Source organism: Ochotona princeps, chromosome 2, assembly GCF_030435755.1.
Source record: "Ochotona princeps isolate mOchPri1 chromosome 2, mOchPri1.hap1, whole genome shotgun sequence".
Classification (NCBI taxonomy): domain Eukaryota; kingdom Metazoa; phylum Chordata; class Mammalia; order Lagomorpha; family Ochotonidae; genus Ochotona; species Ochotona princeps.
This window is the reverse complement of record NC_080833.1, coordinates 159,499,046-159,515,057: the sequence shown is the minus strand read 5'-3', so window position 1 is coordinate 159,515,057 and position 16,012 is coordinate 159,499,046. Positions and strand designations below refer to the sequence as shown.

At 43.4% G+C, this 16,012-nt stretch overlaps 1 protein-coding gene across 5 annotated transcripts in view; it reads right to left on the bottom strand.

The window, feature by feature from the left end:
• Nucleotides 1-1,428: 1,428 nt before the first annotated feature.
• Nucleotides 1,429-16,012, bottom strand: part of SUCO (SUN domain containing ossification factor) — a 74,377-nt gene continuing 59,793 nt past the window's right edge. For 4 of the 5 annotated variants that reach the window (XM_058660675.1, XM_058660677.1, XM_058660676.1 and 1 more), the window contains 5 exons: nucleotides 13,510-13,614; nucleotides 12,115-12,269; nucleotides 11,700-11,791; nucleotides 2,794-2,849; nucleotides 1,429-1,884 (listed from right to left, as the gene is read on the bottom strand). In XM_058660675.1, coding sequence (XP_058516658.1) covers nucleotides 1,441-1,884; nucleotides 2,794-2,849; nucleotides 11,700-11,791; nucleotides 12,115-12,269; nucleotides 13,510-13,614 — 852 coding nt within the window. In that variant the 3' untranslated portion in view covers nucleotides 1,429-1,440. Of the gene's footprint in view, nucleotides 1,989-2,793; nucleotides 2,850-11,699; nucleotides 11,792-12,114; nucleotides 12,270-13,509; nucleotides 13,615-16,012 lie in introns of all 5 variants that reach the window. The other variant, XM_058660679.1, reaches the window with a different exon arrangement.

Sequence of the window (16,012 nt, the reverse complement as noted above, 5' to 3'; positions counted from 1 at the left end):
TGTTGTAAGACAGAAGAGCCAGCAGTTAATAAAGACATGTGTTCATATTTATTTGGAAATTCACAGTTTCTAATGGCACTACAGCTCTGTAGTTACACACCAAATCCTGCTTCCATAGCACAGTCACGTCCAACTCTGCTCTCAGCTGGACCTTGTAGGGGCTCTGTACAATCAGGCCCTCCTGCTCTGAATGGCTAATTGTGCAGACTGAAAAAAAAGGGTTTAAATCTTCTAGAATGTACTGTTAAACTAAAGCAGCAAATTAAACAAAAAAAGGCTTTAAATAGTCACATTATAAACAATACCCCCAAAAAAGGTATTAAGACAAGTTTAAAAAGTTATTGCCAAAAGTGCTCAATAAGTTATAACTTAAACCTTTTACAACACAAATGGTCAATTTTCTCCCTTCCAAAAAGAAACGTGTTCCACTTTCACTTATTACTTTACAATCACACACAAAGAAATCATTTTATTCAAATATAGTCATAGCCAATTATTTTTTTAAAGAAAAAAGAAAGACGCATGAAGACACACAGTGACACACACTCACCTCTGCACACCTGTAGCCAATGCAAAGCACACACCAGGGAATCCCAAGCCCTTCCAACTTGACCCATCGGGCCAGCGCTGCCCAGCGCACCAGCTGCTCACGTGCCTCTGGACACAGGCAGTGGGGATTCATGAGACGTGGAGTTGTCTGCCAGCCCTTCCAAGTTGTATCCTTATAGTAATAGAAAACAGTGAGGTAAACCTATGGAGGATTTAGTGTTTACTGAGAATACTGAAAACCTTCAAAAATGGTTAAAGGTGTCTAAAGGTGAATCTATCAAAACTCGGTTTGCAAATACCAATCATTAGCAAGAAAAGAGCTAGGATTTGGTTTTTTGCTTCCTCATTAAATTAGCAACTAAAAAAAGTAATCCGATCTGAATAACTTAAATGCAAATGACATGAACACATCACCATTCGCCTAGAGCAAGTCTAGCTCCTGTGAGTCTGCCTCCAAGTCCTGAGGGTCCTGACACCATCCCCACACCGCTGAGCTCCAGGCACAGAACACCTCAAAGAAACCAAATGACAGGAACTCCCCCTCCTCTTGCAGTGGCATCATAAATAGACAAAAGGCACATAAATATGGAGAGGTGCAAGAGACGGGACAGCGCTACAGAAGAGTCCAGGCCTTCACCCCTCTCCCGCCCAGAGAACTGGGCTTCCACATGACTGCGGCCCAGGAAGTCATCTATGAAAAACTTAATAAAACGTCTCCCGCTGTCCTGTAGAGACTGCAGCGCATTAACCCAGACGGACACAATCAGGTCTACTTTGGAAAACGGCCAAAAGCCTAACTGCTGACTACTTTTCCCACTGCTACTCCTCCCTCCCCAAGCCCTCCGCACACCACCGACGGCCCTCACAGAACGCCTGCAGCGTGAGGTGCTCTCAGATGTGCCCCGAGACTGCCGTGACGCCCAGCGTGCCCACGGTGACCTCCTTGTTCCCCCTGATGAGGTCATGCAGGCTCGGCAGTGACCCCGACTTAGTCTGTATCAGAGTCTGAATCAGCTTTCCTTGGTCTTGGACTTTGGAACGCCTTCGTTTTAACGCCCTCTTCTCAGTTTTTGTCTTTTGGGACTGTCCGTTGCACAGACTCGTGCAAGCTGAAATGCCACAAAAATAGGATTCTTCTGACTGAGACGAAGTCTCCGAGCTTCCTTCGGACGGAGGACCCTTGTAGGAAGAGTGATAAACTTCCCCCATATTAGAAAAGTCTCTCTGGTTTGTAAAGGGCTTCCTTCCTTTTATGTCTCCATTGGCTACAGGGTGCAATGGATCTGCAGGCTTTATGGTCTCAATTTTTTCAGTTTTGTACTTGCAGCGTTTCTTCTGTAACAAGTGAAAAACAAAACACAACACAGAGGACAGGAATGAGACCTCCCAGTGGTTTAGGAAACCTCGGCAGCAGAGCTAGCGGGGCAGAGCGCCACCTCCTGGTGAAAAGGAAAAGCACGCAGGTATCACACAAAATGGTGTTCTGTATCCCGAGCAGAGACTCTAGATGTCCACCTGTCACACATGCACACAGATCAATTCCTCCTGGGCACTAACTAGCACATCGGTTCTACTTATCGTTAGTTCTTGGAAAGGTCCATCCAAGTTCAGAGGCTTGGAAAGCAGCAGTGGCCATGACTCTCGAGCCACTCCGCCTCTGAGGCTCTTCCACGTACAGATAATCCCACCATCAAAGCGCAAGCAAACAGAAAAGCACAAGCTATCAAGTCGAAAATCTCAAGTATGTTCTTGAAACCTGTCACCTATTCCTTCCATGAAGTTTCAATTTTCTAATTTAAAAACCAGGGAGCATTCTCTTCTGGTTTTAAGGGTTACAGCAATAGTGAACTGCACGTCTGGTGGGCAAAAATCAGACATGCAATAAATAATGATCACATCGTTTTCTCAAACAGGAATAATTCCAGAAACTCGTGGAAAAATGGAATTAAGACTATGATATAAAATATTCTGAAACGCAGGCACAATTCCTTACGCGCTCCGTTCGCCTTGCGAAGACCCTCTGCATTCTTTAAAGTGAGAATGTCTCCTCTAGTTCTTTCCACACACAAATAGGTCACAGTGATCTCTGGGTCATACTTTGCAAATCCTTATAAAAGCACACTTAGAACATTGTCATCACTGAAAATAAACAGGAACACTTACACACTATGTTAACCCCTCCCCCTATTTCTTACTTACTACCATATAAACACACTTATAAACTTAGAAGAAGTAAAATGTTACCTTTTTTTCTGGAGAGAACTTGAGCGGTTCTACTATGTATAAATCATTTGTGTCTTCTACAAGCAAAGGAAAAAACAGACATAAATGAAAGGTGAAATATGCTATGACTAAACACTTAAACGCAATCGTCCCTTAATAAATAATAATTTTAATAGGACCGTTCGCGACACTTGTGCTCATTCAATTGGTAATTGGGAAGAGGCAACATGGGAGGCAGGTGACATCATTCTTATTTTGGCCTAGATTGGTCATTTTCAAACAACTATACTTATTTAAACTACTATTTTTTTTAAAGATTTCTTTTTTTAATTGCAAAGTCAGATATACAGAGAGAAGCAGAGAAAGCTCTTCCATCTGCTGGTTTCCTTCCAAAGTGGCTGCAATGCCTGGAGCTGTAGCAATCTGAAGCCAGAAGCCGGAAGCCTCTTCCAGGTCTCCTACCCTGGGATCCCAAGGCCTCTGGCCATCCTCCACTCTTTCCCAGGCCACAAGAATGGAGCTGGATGAGAAGTGGAGCAGCTGGGACATGAACTGGCACCTATATGAGATCCCTGCGCATGCAAGGCAAGCATTTAACCACTAGGCTACCATGCCACGCCCATAAAGTACTCCTTTTTAACTACTAGCCAATTATCAACCAACAGAGTAAAAGCCTTTGGACCCAGCAATATTTATCTGCCAAGAAAAATAACCTTATTGGGTAAGCTAACACTTAAACCTATAGAACAGGTGAGTATTTCCCTGCAAAATTACACTGTACATTGTTGGTGTGAGAAATGCCTTGAACATTGGTCTTGAAGGCCCCTGCTATGTTGGACTCAGTACTGTTTTAAATACTGGCTTCCTTAAGATCCACGCACCCCTCAGGTTAAAATTCCGTTTTCTGCCAACCCGCTGTAACTTCGTAACCATGTTCCCCCCATCCACTGTAACATCATGGTGCCGTATTTGACAGTCCCATTCACCAATCCCTCGAGGCATATTCCCCTAATTCCCGCCCACCTACCAATCCCCTGAGGCTCTGACAATCCTATCCACCAATCCCACATGGCCCTAAAAAAGGCACATTCCAGCAAGCATCTCCCTTCCTTTGGCGTGCTGCCTCTTCCACCATCCTCCTTCTTGCCCCACAACCCTGTTTCCCTTACAGGCCCCTCCTGCCATCATGGTGGGAGATGCCCCCGTCCAATCTCTCCCCCTGCCTCTGTTCCCGTCCCTACCCTGTTGGAATAAAGAACCTACCAGTGGCCTCACTGCATTCGGAATTTTGGCTTATTGTGGCAAACTTTATCCTGAAAAGAGCTTAGTTTCATGAAAGGACTAACAGTTGGTGGGTTAAAAATATGCAATAAGAGTTAGCACATGGATAAGGGTACTTCCAAAATTTAGTGAGAAATAGAATTAAACTGATTCTGATGCAAAATTGTTTTGAATTCATGGGTGGAGAGGTCTTCAGGAAGTTCATGGAAAATGCATACTTAAAAACCATTAACAGACTTCAAAAACACTTTGTGCCAAAACAAACTAAATTCCATTTTCCATGAACCTTGCACTCATATGGAAGCTAGTTAGAACATACACATAAAAAGACTCAAGGATGTGTTTTACAGCCATTTATGACGATGATTAAAACTATGAGTGCCAAAATCTAAAACAGCTTGAACTTGCCAGATACATGATCAAGTAATCCTTAGAATTCTGGCACACTGAACAAATAACCTATATTACTTTTAGCTCAGGTTTTTAAGAGTTTGTTACCGGAAGTACATTGAAGGCACCCTCAGCCCCTCACTGATAATGACAGAGGAGTCAGAGGACTTGGGCCTGTTCAACCCATTCAACGGAAAAATGATTCAACTGAGATAAACTTGTAAGTAAATCTAACGTCGACCTTCACATATTAGAAATTTATGAATCTGAACCAACCAATTGTAATTTATGGCAAGAGATTTCTCAAGAAAGTCACCAAGTACAAAAAACTATCCAACACATCTATAAATAGCAATTTCTGTTGGAAGTTTTAATCTCACATAGTTTTTAAAATGTCATGTTTACTTTGAGGTGTGAATGTAATCTTATTCAGATCGCCATTGAAATCTACATATAATGGATGTAAACAAAATGAAAGACAAAACATGCAACCACTAAACCCCTCAACAACTGCCACGACAGTAGGTGATGCCCGGCCAAAAGGGAAGAGGCGGCAGAAAGCCAAGACCGAGGAGAACAAGGGCCATCTTCACCACGACGCATGAGCATCAGGCTCTCTTCAACTGAACACAAGGAAAAAATCCTGAAATGTGCACATGAAAAATATCAACTGACATTTAAAGGAATGCCAGTTAAACCCACAGGACACCTCTCACAGGAAACAGGCAAGAACAGAATGGAGTGAAATAGTTCAGATTCTAAAAGAAAAAATTGTTGGTCCAGCATAATGTACCCAGCAAGACTTTCCTTTGTCTTTGAAAATGAAATAAAATTCTTCCACAGTAAACAAAAGTTAAAAAGAATTTGCCTCTTTCAAACCTGCTCTACAAGTGATACTTAAAGATGTTCTCTTGACAGAGAAGAGGAATAGCACCCACCAAAAACAAAGGCAAATGCAAAGAACACCCCAGTAAAATGACAACAGAAGACTAAACCAATGAACAACCCATTGCTAAAATGACAGGACCAAATTACCACCTATTTGTATTAACCCTGAATATAAATGGCTAAAACTTATCGATCAAACATGATAGCTTAGTAGACTGGATTAAAAAAACAAAACCCATCTATTTGTTGCCTACAGGAGACACATTTCACCAACAAAGATGAGCAGAGACTGTATCTCATGGATTTTGATTCTTTTTGTTAGTTTCATCTCTTCAAAACACTTTCTTCTGACCAAATTCTTCAATGACTCAGATTATACAGTAGCATCATTTTCTGCAAGAAGGCTGATTTTCTTTTTCATTTCTTCAGCGACACATTAGTCATTCAGTAGCAGATGATGTAACTTCATGGTGTTGTTAATTTCCTTTTTCTTCCTGTTCTTTATTTTGTTTTGTGGCTTTTCATTTAAGAGGATGTATAGTAACTGCGTAATGGAGACTTTCATATCTAGCAGAATGTTATTTAATTTCATGGCATTGTAAATTTCTATTTTTCTTCCTGTTGTTGATTTGTATTGTGGCTTTTCATTTAAGGGGATGTATAGCAACTGTGTAATGGAGACTGTCATATCCAGATGTGAGGATACAATGCAGTATGCATCTCTACTTCCAGACAAAGATGGACTCTGTTTACCTTGACATTAGGATGCTGGACTCTCTGCCATGGCCCCATGCCCACAATGATGGACCTATGACTGTGTATAAAGAACTATACTACAGTAATGATATAGGGGAACTCAGTGAGGGGGGAGGGAATTGGGGAGTGGATACGGGAAATCCCAGGGCCTATGGAACTGTATCATAAAATGATAATAAAGAGTAAAGCAAAACAAAACAAACAAGTAAAAAAACAATAGTCACACACATATCATTACTAACTGATGTTAACTGCCATGCAGTCTGACATTAGAAAGTTAATATAGCTAGTTTTCACGATATACTAAAAACGATTATCTTAACAGATGCTCACAATGGTACTTGGCAAAATGAGATGAGATTCCTGCAGGTAGGGGGACTATTAGCTACCCAAGAATCAGGATAAATTCCTCCTACAGAGATATCTACAAAATATCTATGACATTTAAACATTAAACATACCTAAGTATGTTTAATACTTCAACAATGAAAATCCTCCCTTTGAGAATAAGACACAGTCTTCTCAGCCACTTCTACTTACACTGCTGAAAACGCCAGCCACACAAGAGATGTGAAGAAAGCAAGCTGCGAGTACTGGGAAGGAGGAAGCCAATCTCCCTGACCTGCATTCATGGAGAATCCAAAACAGCATCCACACGAGCTACCGCAGTGACACAGCAACGCTCTGTGCAGATGAGCTACCGCAGTAACACAGCAACGCTCTGTGCACAGATGAGCTACCACAGTAACACAGCAACGCTCTGTGCAGATGAGCTACCGCAGTAACACAGCAACGCTCTGTGCAGATGAGCTACCGCAGTAACACAGCAACGCTCTGCGCACAGATGAGCTACCGCAGTGACACAGCTACGCTCTGTGCACAGATGAGCTACCGCAGTGACACAGCAACGCTCTGTGCACAGATGAGCTACCGCAGTGACACAGCAACGCTCTGTGCAGATGAGCTACCGCAGTGACACAGCAACGCTCTGTGCACAGATGAGCTACCGCAGTGACACAGCAACGCTCTGTGCAGATGAGCTACCGCAGTGACACAGCAACGCTCTGTGCACAGATGAGCTACCGCAGTGACACAGCAACGCTCTGTGCAGATGAGCTACCGCAGTGACACAGCAACGCTCTGTGCAGATGAGCTACCGCAGTAACACAGCAACGCTCTGTGCACAGATGAGCTACCGCAGTAACACAGCAACGCTCTGTGCAGATGAGCTACCGCAGTAACACAGCAACGCTCTGTGCAGATGAGCTACCGCAGTAACACAGCTACGCTCTGCGCACAGATGAGCTACCGCAGTGACAGAGCTACGCTCTGTGCACAGATGAGCTACCGCAGTGACACAGCAACGCTCTGTGCACAGATGAGCTACCGCAGTGACACAGCAACGCTCTGTGCAGATGAGCTACCGCAGTGACACAGCAACGCTCTGTGCACAGATGAGCTACCGCAGTGACACAGCAACGCTCTGTGCAGATGAGCTACCGCAGTGACACAGCAACGCTCTGTGCAGATGAGCTACCGCAGTAACACAGCAACGCTCTGCGCACAGATGAGCTACCGCAGTAACACAGCAACGCTCTGTGCACAGACGAGCTACCGCAGTAACACAGCAACGCTCTGTGCACACACGAGCTACCGCAGTGACACAGCAACGCTCTGTACACAGACAAGCTACAAAGCGAGAGACATGCAGTTTCCCATCCAGCATGAAAGAGGCTAAACAGTGTCGCCGTCCTAAACAGCTGAATGCGATGGTGGCCACATCTGCCAGAGATGTGAGGTGACAGGGCAGCTCATTACCTCCAAAGCGGTCACAGCTTAGTGGGGAAGACCGTCAGAAGCAGTCTCTGAGGGAACAAGGGAGGAGCAAGCACTTATGACTGTGTTGGAGCTGACAAATTCTCGGAGGCTCAGTGTGGATCTAAGTGAGCCTAAGAATTCAAAACTTTAGGGGGACCCACTCATGGGATGGGTCCTCCAATTGTCCTACTGTTTCGGCCTCACCATTTAGTTTTTAAATTGTGTTCTTAACAAGGCCTGCTCTAAGGGAAGAGATTTTGCCAGAGTCTAACTTACTGTAGTTTTAACGGAGCCTAACCTACCTGAGTTCTCCAAAGAAAATAGCCAACACGGTGCTGGCACGATAGCTCAACAGGCTAATCCTATACAGTATGGGTGCCGGTTCGTGTCCTGGCTACTCTGTTTCTGATCCAACTCCCTGCTTATGGTCATTGGGACTATGCACCCATGTGAGAGACCAGAAGCTCCTAGCTCCTGGATTCCGATCAGCTCAGCTCTGGCTGTTGTGACCATCTGGACAGTGAACCAGCAGACGGAAGATACTCTGTCTCTCCTTCTCTCTGTAAATCTCCCTTTCAAAAAATCATAAATTTTTTAAAGATTTATTTTAATTGGAATTTAGGGGATCCTGGCACATGCAAGATGAGGATTTCAGCCACTAGGCTACCATGCTAGGCCCTAAAAGTAAATAAATCTTTAAGGAAGATCTGATTCCCTCTAGCCGTACGTCATGTCTTGATCTGGAGGTTAGCCACAACCACTCGTGTCATCATTACATCCTAGGGAGACCTGGAGGAAGCTCTAGGCTTCTCGCTTCAGAACTGCCCATCTCCTGCCATTTCAGCCATTCAGGAGTGAACCAACAGATGGGAGAGCTCGCTCTCACTGTGGCTCTTTCCAATAAATACAAACAGATCGATAACAAATACTTCCTAACACAGAAGAACCCTGCGTCAGATGGTTTTGCTGGAGAATTCTAACAAGCACATGCCAATACCCTTGACCTCTTACCAAACACCGCAGAGCAGGGGACACGGAGCTCAACATTATCCTGGGAGAAAGGCAACATGCAAAATCCTTCAGCAACACAAGCAAATGAAAACCAACAGCACGCTCAAAGGACCAGTGTGCAAGATAAGAAAATAAGTCAATTTAACACACAACACTAAGAGAAGGACAAAAAGTGGATGGTTACCTGAATTGATAATAGAAAAATATTTGACTAGATTCAACATCTTCTCATGATAACAGAGCAAAACTACTCCAACATGATAAAAACCACTTCTACAACACCCACAGCTGACACCACGCTCGCTGAAGACAATACGCTGTTTTTAAGATCAAGGACACAGCATGGATGCCTGCTCTCACAACTCTTGTGCTCAACTCAGCTTTAGAAGTCCCAGCCAAACTCATTGGGGAAAAAAGAAAGTAGACAGCATCCAAACTGGAAAGAAAAGAAACCTGTATTCACTGAGGTCATGTTTGATTCATAAAAATCCCTAAATATGTAAGCTCAGCAAACCTGTAGAACATAGAAGCAACATGTAAAACTTAGCTGCATTAATAAACATTCAAAACAATGAAACGGGACCCTTATTTTACACTCTTTTCCGGAAGTTACCATAAAAAGGACTAAAGAATAAAATCTACAAAACTGCTGGCAGAGAGCACAGGGAGGCACTGCCTGTCTTTGGACTGCACAGTGACTCTTGGCTGGACCTCCAACCAAGCAGAAAACGGAACAAACGGGAACATGCCAAACGTAAAAACACTCTGTGTATCAGCGAACACAGTCCAGAGGAGACAGGACGCCCATGGAGTGGGAGAAAATACTTGGAAATCATAGGTTTGGTAAAGGTATAAATCCAGAAAGTAACTACAAAAATCACAGAACCCAATCAAATTGAGCAAAGGAGTTGTATGCACATCGCTCTAAAGAAAATATATGACAAGCCAACAAACTGAAAATACTGACTGTGTCACGGGCTGGGAGCAATGCAGTCAACTCACAACACAACGCGACATCACCCATATCCATCACACCAAAAGAACACGCTGGTGAGGACTGTCAGGCGGTGCAAGAATGCAGGAAAACAGTGCTGAGGCTCCACAAAAAATTAGGAATGCCACGTGATGTATAGTCCCATTTCTGGGTGTGTGTGCAGAACAGCCAGCGAGGCCCTGACCGGCACACTCACACTGCTAGCGGCTCTGTCACTGGACGCCCACTAAGACGGGGACGGATCAAACACAGTGCACACGAGCCACAGGATCCAGCTCCTACTCCAGGGAAATTATGCCTTACATCAAAGGAAACACTGTCCCTTAGTATCTTTAACACTCATTCATGTCATTACTATCTATGCTAGGAATGTCAATCACAGAAGAAATAAAAATGGAATGATTACACTCACACGGACTAAGGGAGAGCTAAAGGAGAAATGTTTAATGTGCACCCGATTTCAGATCTGTAAGATAAAATTGCTCTGGGGATCTACATTATAACATGAATAAACTCCATGTTAATGTTGTAGACAAAAATGGTTGATAAATTCTGTAACATGCTTTTTAACACAACTTTAAAAATGAAAAAAAAATTAAGACCCAGCCCATTTTCACTGAGCTTAAAATTTTAAATTATAAGAAGCATAAAATTATAGCAGACTACGATGAACGTCATAAGAGGATTTAATTTGAAAAGAAGAAACATAACAGAACCAGGGTTAAGGCATCTCCTACTACTGTCAACTTTCATTGTGAAAATAAACTGAGGTGCTTAAAACAAAACTGGCACTTTAATGAGGAGTGCTGTCTCCATGACTGAGCCACAGAAGCACCTTGCTAGGTTATAAAAACCCCAAGAAAAGCATGGCCGATTGCAGCACACAATCGGGTTGGCTATTTTGACACTGCTACAAAGACAAACTTGTAAGTCTCCTAATAACCACTAATTACAAGGGTACTGAGATAGGCAACATTCACTCAGAATATACACAATTTAAATGTTGGGCACTGAGTGTTAAACGACACACAATTAGAGAGTCTGGGGACATAAACAAGCCACGGAGCAGATTTCCATTCAAAAGGTGCCTCAGAATCCTAAGCTAGGGACAAAGGGGTTCCTACCTGTCCAGGACGAGGAGGCAGATAAACACAGGATGCTGGGGCGCACTCAGGCTGGCCCTAGCTGCTGAACCTTCTCAGACACCCTTCCTAAAAGGATACTTCTAAACAGGAGCATGTGTAAATAAAGCTACCCACTGCTAATTCATGATCTAAAGGTCCCTTCCCACCTTCTGGGGTTTCAGCACACAGATGTGAAAACGGTAACGTGGTTCTGACATAGCACAAACATAATTTTTTTTTCAAAAATCTATTTTTGTTGGAAAGGCAAATCAGATTTACAGAGAGAAGGAGAGACAGAATAATCTTCCATCTGCTGGTTCACTCCCCAAATGGCTGCAACAGCCAGGGCTGAGCCAACAGGAAGCCAAGGGCTTCTTCCAGGTCTCCCACAGGGCACAGGGTCTCAAGGCTTTGGGCCATCCAATACTGGATGGAATGTGGAGCTGCTGGGACATAAACTGTTGCCCATCTGGGATCCCGGTGCTTGTAAAGTGAGAACTGCCATTGAGCCATTGCCTCATAAAGGTTCCTTGTATCCATTTGTTCACTGTAGACAGTAAAGAACATGGCCCTACATTACACGAGTGCCAGAGGTAAGCTGGTTTCATGTTGTCAGACACACACACAAACACACACATCAAAAACATACTCATGAAGAAACCTACCTTCTCTGCCAGTTAGCTGGAGTGACTTGGATCTGATGAGCGGGAATGAGGTTCTTCTTTTCAGACTCATGTCGTCATAGGAAGAGAAACACCTAACAGTGACAAGATGAGCATGGGAGCAATGAGTCAACTATGCACACACCAGGCACCACAAAGCAAGACTGCGACAGCAACAAACACTAGCGAGGCAGCTGCTCTCCTCAGTTAGCACATTTCAGCATCTTTCTCACCCAGAACAGTTCAAGGGGCTCTACGCATGTGCTGTTAGAGTCACAGAACCATCTTGCTATGCCAAAGATGTTTTTAACATCATAATTTCAGAATAACCACATCTAAATGTCCCTTTATTTGCTCAAATGTCTCAAAAATACCCAAAGTACTGCAAGACAAGAAATCATCCCACATGAGCTCTCACCTCTTGGGGCTTGGATACCGAGCACCCTCGGGAAGCTTTGGAATGTGATCGCCACCAAACGGAGAAGCGTTTCGACAACGCTGCATACAAAGCATGAGTCCCAAGACACCGCAGAGAACCAAGGACATAACAAGATAGCTTTGCCGGTCGGAAACCTGACAAGAGGTCAATCAATGAATTCTACTAGAAAAACTACAGGCATTGAAAATTAAAAGGAAAATCATGGTAAACATGTTTCAGGGACTCGCCTGCCTAACAGGCGACTCTCCGTAAAACAAGAGGGACTTTAGTGTCAAGCACTGCTGAGGTGAGGCACATCACTCCGCTGCATTCTTGCGACTTCCAATGACCAGAACAAAACCTGACCCTGCAGTGCCCACAAAGTCCTGCCTGACCAGACCTTGCCACAACCAGGAATTCAGTTTTCAGTGTCCTTTCTTTCCTTCCCTCTGCTCAAGCCTCAACAGTTTTCTGTCCTCAAATATGCAATCCTGTTTCTAATCCTGGGTCATTTGCCTAAGTTCTGCTGGTAACAGGTTTATCCCTATCCCGGGCAATGTGTGGAGGATGACTGCCGCAGAGTACTCAGCTCTGAAGCCAGCTCCTCACCCCTACCGTTATACACACAGTTACCGTCCACACAGCACTCTACCCAGGAGCGGTTCTGTTTAGACGCCAGCTCCTCACCCCTGCCTTTACACACACAGTTACCGTCCACACAGCACTCTACCCAGGAGCGGTTCCGTCTAGATGCCAGCTCCTCACCCCTACCGTTATACACACAGTTACCGTCCACACAGCACTCTACCCAGGAGCGGTTCTGTTTAGACGCCAGGTCCTCACCCCTACCGTTACACACACAGTTACTGTCCACACAGCACTCTACCCAGGAGCGGTTCTGTTCAGACGCCAGGTCCTCACCCCTACCGTTACACACACAGTTACTGTCCACACAGCACTCTACCCAGGAGTGGTTCTGCCTAGTTATCTACCTACCATATATTTTCATTCTGTCCCTCACTGTGGCTCCTCCCACCCAAGACCACGATACAGTTCACGGCTTACATATTGGCTGCTAAAGAAATACTTGGGAACTTACTGAAATTTTTGCTTCTAAGAAACGCTAAGATTTCTTCAACTGAAAATGAAGTATGTCGCTAGCAGCAGTGTCTGCAAAAGGCCTCCCAGAGGAGCTTTATATCAAACTACAGTAAGATTGTTACAAAAGCTGTGTTTTACAAACAATTTTAGTGATTAATATACTTCTAAGACTTGAAAGTATCATATTTTAGTGTTCTGAAAGATTCCTATAAATGACAATTTGGTTTTAGGTGCCATGAGCATCCTAACAAGCCTGCCTTGTTGACAGCCCCGCATCTGTACTGTGGTAATTACCTCCCGGGTTAACTCTGCTACGGTTCTTGATAAGTTTGAAACAAGCTGTGTCATGTTGGTCAGCTGTGCCTGTAGCAACTGGATGGCTTCAGTTTGCCGTTGATCCTATGATAAAGGATTAAGATTGATTATGCTTTGTATTTTCTCTGTACAGTAACTACATTATAAATTCAAGTAAAATAATCTGGAAATTATGTAAGATAATCATGAAATTCTTTCACCTCCATGGCCAAAAACATAACAAAAAGAAGCTCTTAGTGAGTACATACTATAAATTTAGGCCAAAATATAAAAAGCAAGTAAGACATTTCAACCATTTGAGAGCATGTTCAATAACTTCCCTCAAAATTGTATGCTAGACCTAAGCTTTTAAAATTTAGATTCAGGGCCCGGCGGCGTGGCCTAGCGGCTAAAGTCCTCGCCTTCAACGCCCCGGGATCCCATATGGGCACCGGTTCTAATCCCGGCAGCTCCACTTCCCATCCAGCTCCCTGCTTGTGGCCTGGGAAAGCAGTTGAGGATGGCCCCATGCATTGGGAGCCTGCACCCGCGTGGGAGACCCGGAAGAGGTTCCAGGTTCCTGGCTTTGGATCGGCGCGCACCGGCCCGTTGGGGCTCACTTGGGGAGTGAATCATCGGACGGAAGATCTTCCCCTCTGTCTCTCCTCCTCTGTGTATATCTGGCTGTAATAAAAAAAATGAATAAATTTTTAAAAAATAAATAAAATTTAGATTCAGGCTGCAGTAGGCTAGTGGCTAAATTCTTCCTCTGCTCGCCGGAGATCCCATGTCGGGGCTGGTTCATGTCCTGACTGGTTCATGTCCTGACTGCTCCACTTCCCATCCAGCTCCCTGCTTGTGGCCTGGGAAAGCAGTAGAGGACGGCCCAAGGCCTTGGGACCGTGCACCCACATTGGAGACCCAGAAGAGGCTCCTGGCTCCGGTCTACCTTAGCTCTGGCCATTGCAGCCACTTGGGGAGTAAACCAGTAGATGGAAGATCTTTCTCTATGTCTCTCCTCCTCTCTGTGTATCTAGCTTTCCAAATAAAAATAAATCTTTTAAAAAAATTTAGATTCAAAGAAGTTTGAAGTCCCAACCATCTGTGTTGAAACAGTGTTCACCTATTTCTCTTACTGTGATCCACTGCAGTATTTCTAGTCTACGTCATCATTTTAAAATGCGAAGTTCGACTTAAATTTGACACTTAACTCACATTTGACATGGAGAAATTTAAGAGTTATAAACACTTAAAAGGCAAGCCATCAAATCTAATAAATTAAATCAATCAAAGCTTTTAACCAAGATTTATTTCTAGGTAATAATGACACACAGATCACAGAAAATCTTTATGCAAGTTGTTGAGAAACCAGCTACAGATATTACACATAAAGCAAAGAGAGCCAGAGGGGAAACCATGTATCAAAATTCCTGAGGAGCTATGGTCATGGGTTAGAAGACTTAATAATATTAAGAGGTCAATTCTCTGATAGATAAAGTTAACACCATACCAACCAGATTCCAACAGGCTGCTTCTGTACAAACCTATGAGCTGACGGTCACCTCCTAGAAGGACTTAACACTACTGACTCTAGGGTTACGACAAAGCTACAATTACAACACGACAGTGCTAGCGTAAGAAACAAGCATACGCAAAGAATAGAAACAAAGAGCCAAACAACCCAGTATCCCAAGTGCAACTGATTTTTTAAAAATCAAAAGTGCTAAGGAAATTGAAAAGGAACAGTGTTTCCATCAAATGCAGAACAAATGGACTTTCATGTGTTTCTGCCCCCCCAAAAAATAGCCCTCCCCTAAAGAACTCTGATTCACATTTTACAATGTATAAAATTAAAGAAATGTGGACCATTATAAAAAAATAAGACTTGCAGAAGGAAACAAAAACAAAATCTTGGTAACTCGGCAAGGGTTTCACAGAGCAATGATCGGCTGATCTGCTGAGCTTTCCTAAACACACAGCTTCTGCTCTCCAGCTACACTGCGAGCAAAGGAGTATCTTCAAAGCACATCTCTAACAACTTGCATTCACAACATGTAAAGAAATGGCAAGCTTCAATAATGCAGAAACGACATGGAAAAACTGTAACATACATTTAATTCACAGTATGGTGTAACTGAGTAAACTCTGTCACCTTTCACTATCACCTAACGCCAAACAATTGATTATAAAACTGAGGTATAAAATTTCAGTACAATACTGAAATTATGCAATTAAAATCAGGCTAGGGGAATGGGCATAATCACCAGTACTAATGCATTACTACACAGCTCACAAAAGAGATAAGAAAATAACATAGTAAGGTATGAAGATCAAAGAGCAAAAAATGAAGGTGTTCTTATACTCAACAAGATTATCTACATGGAATATCACAAAAGATTTTATAGTGTTTAACAAAATTGCCAAATAATTTACTGCATTTCTACACACACATTCAATATGAAAATGCACACATAACCAACATGAATAGTCTAGAAAAGATAAT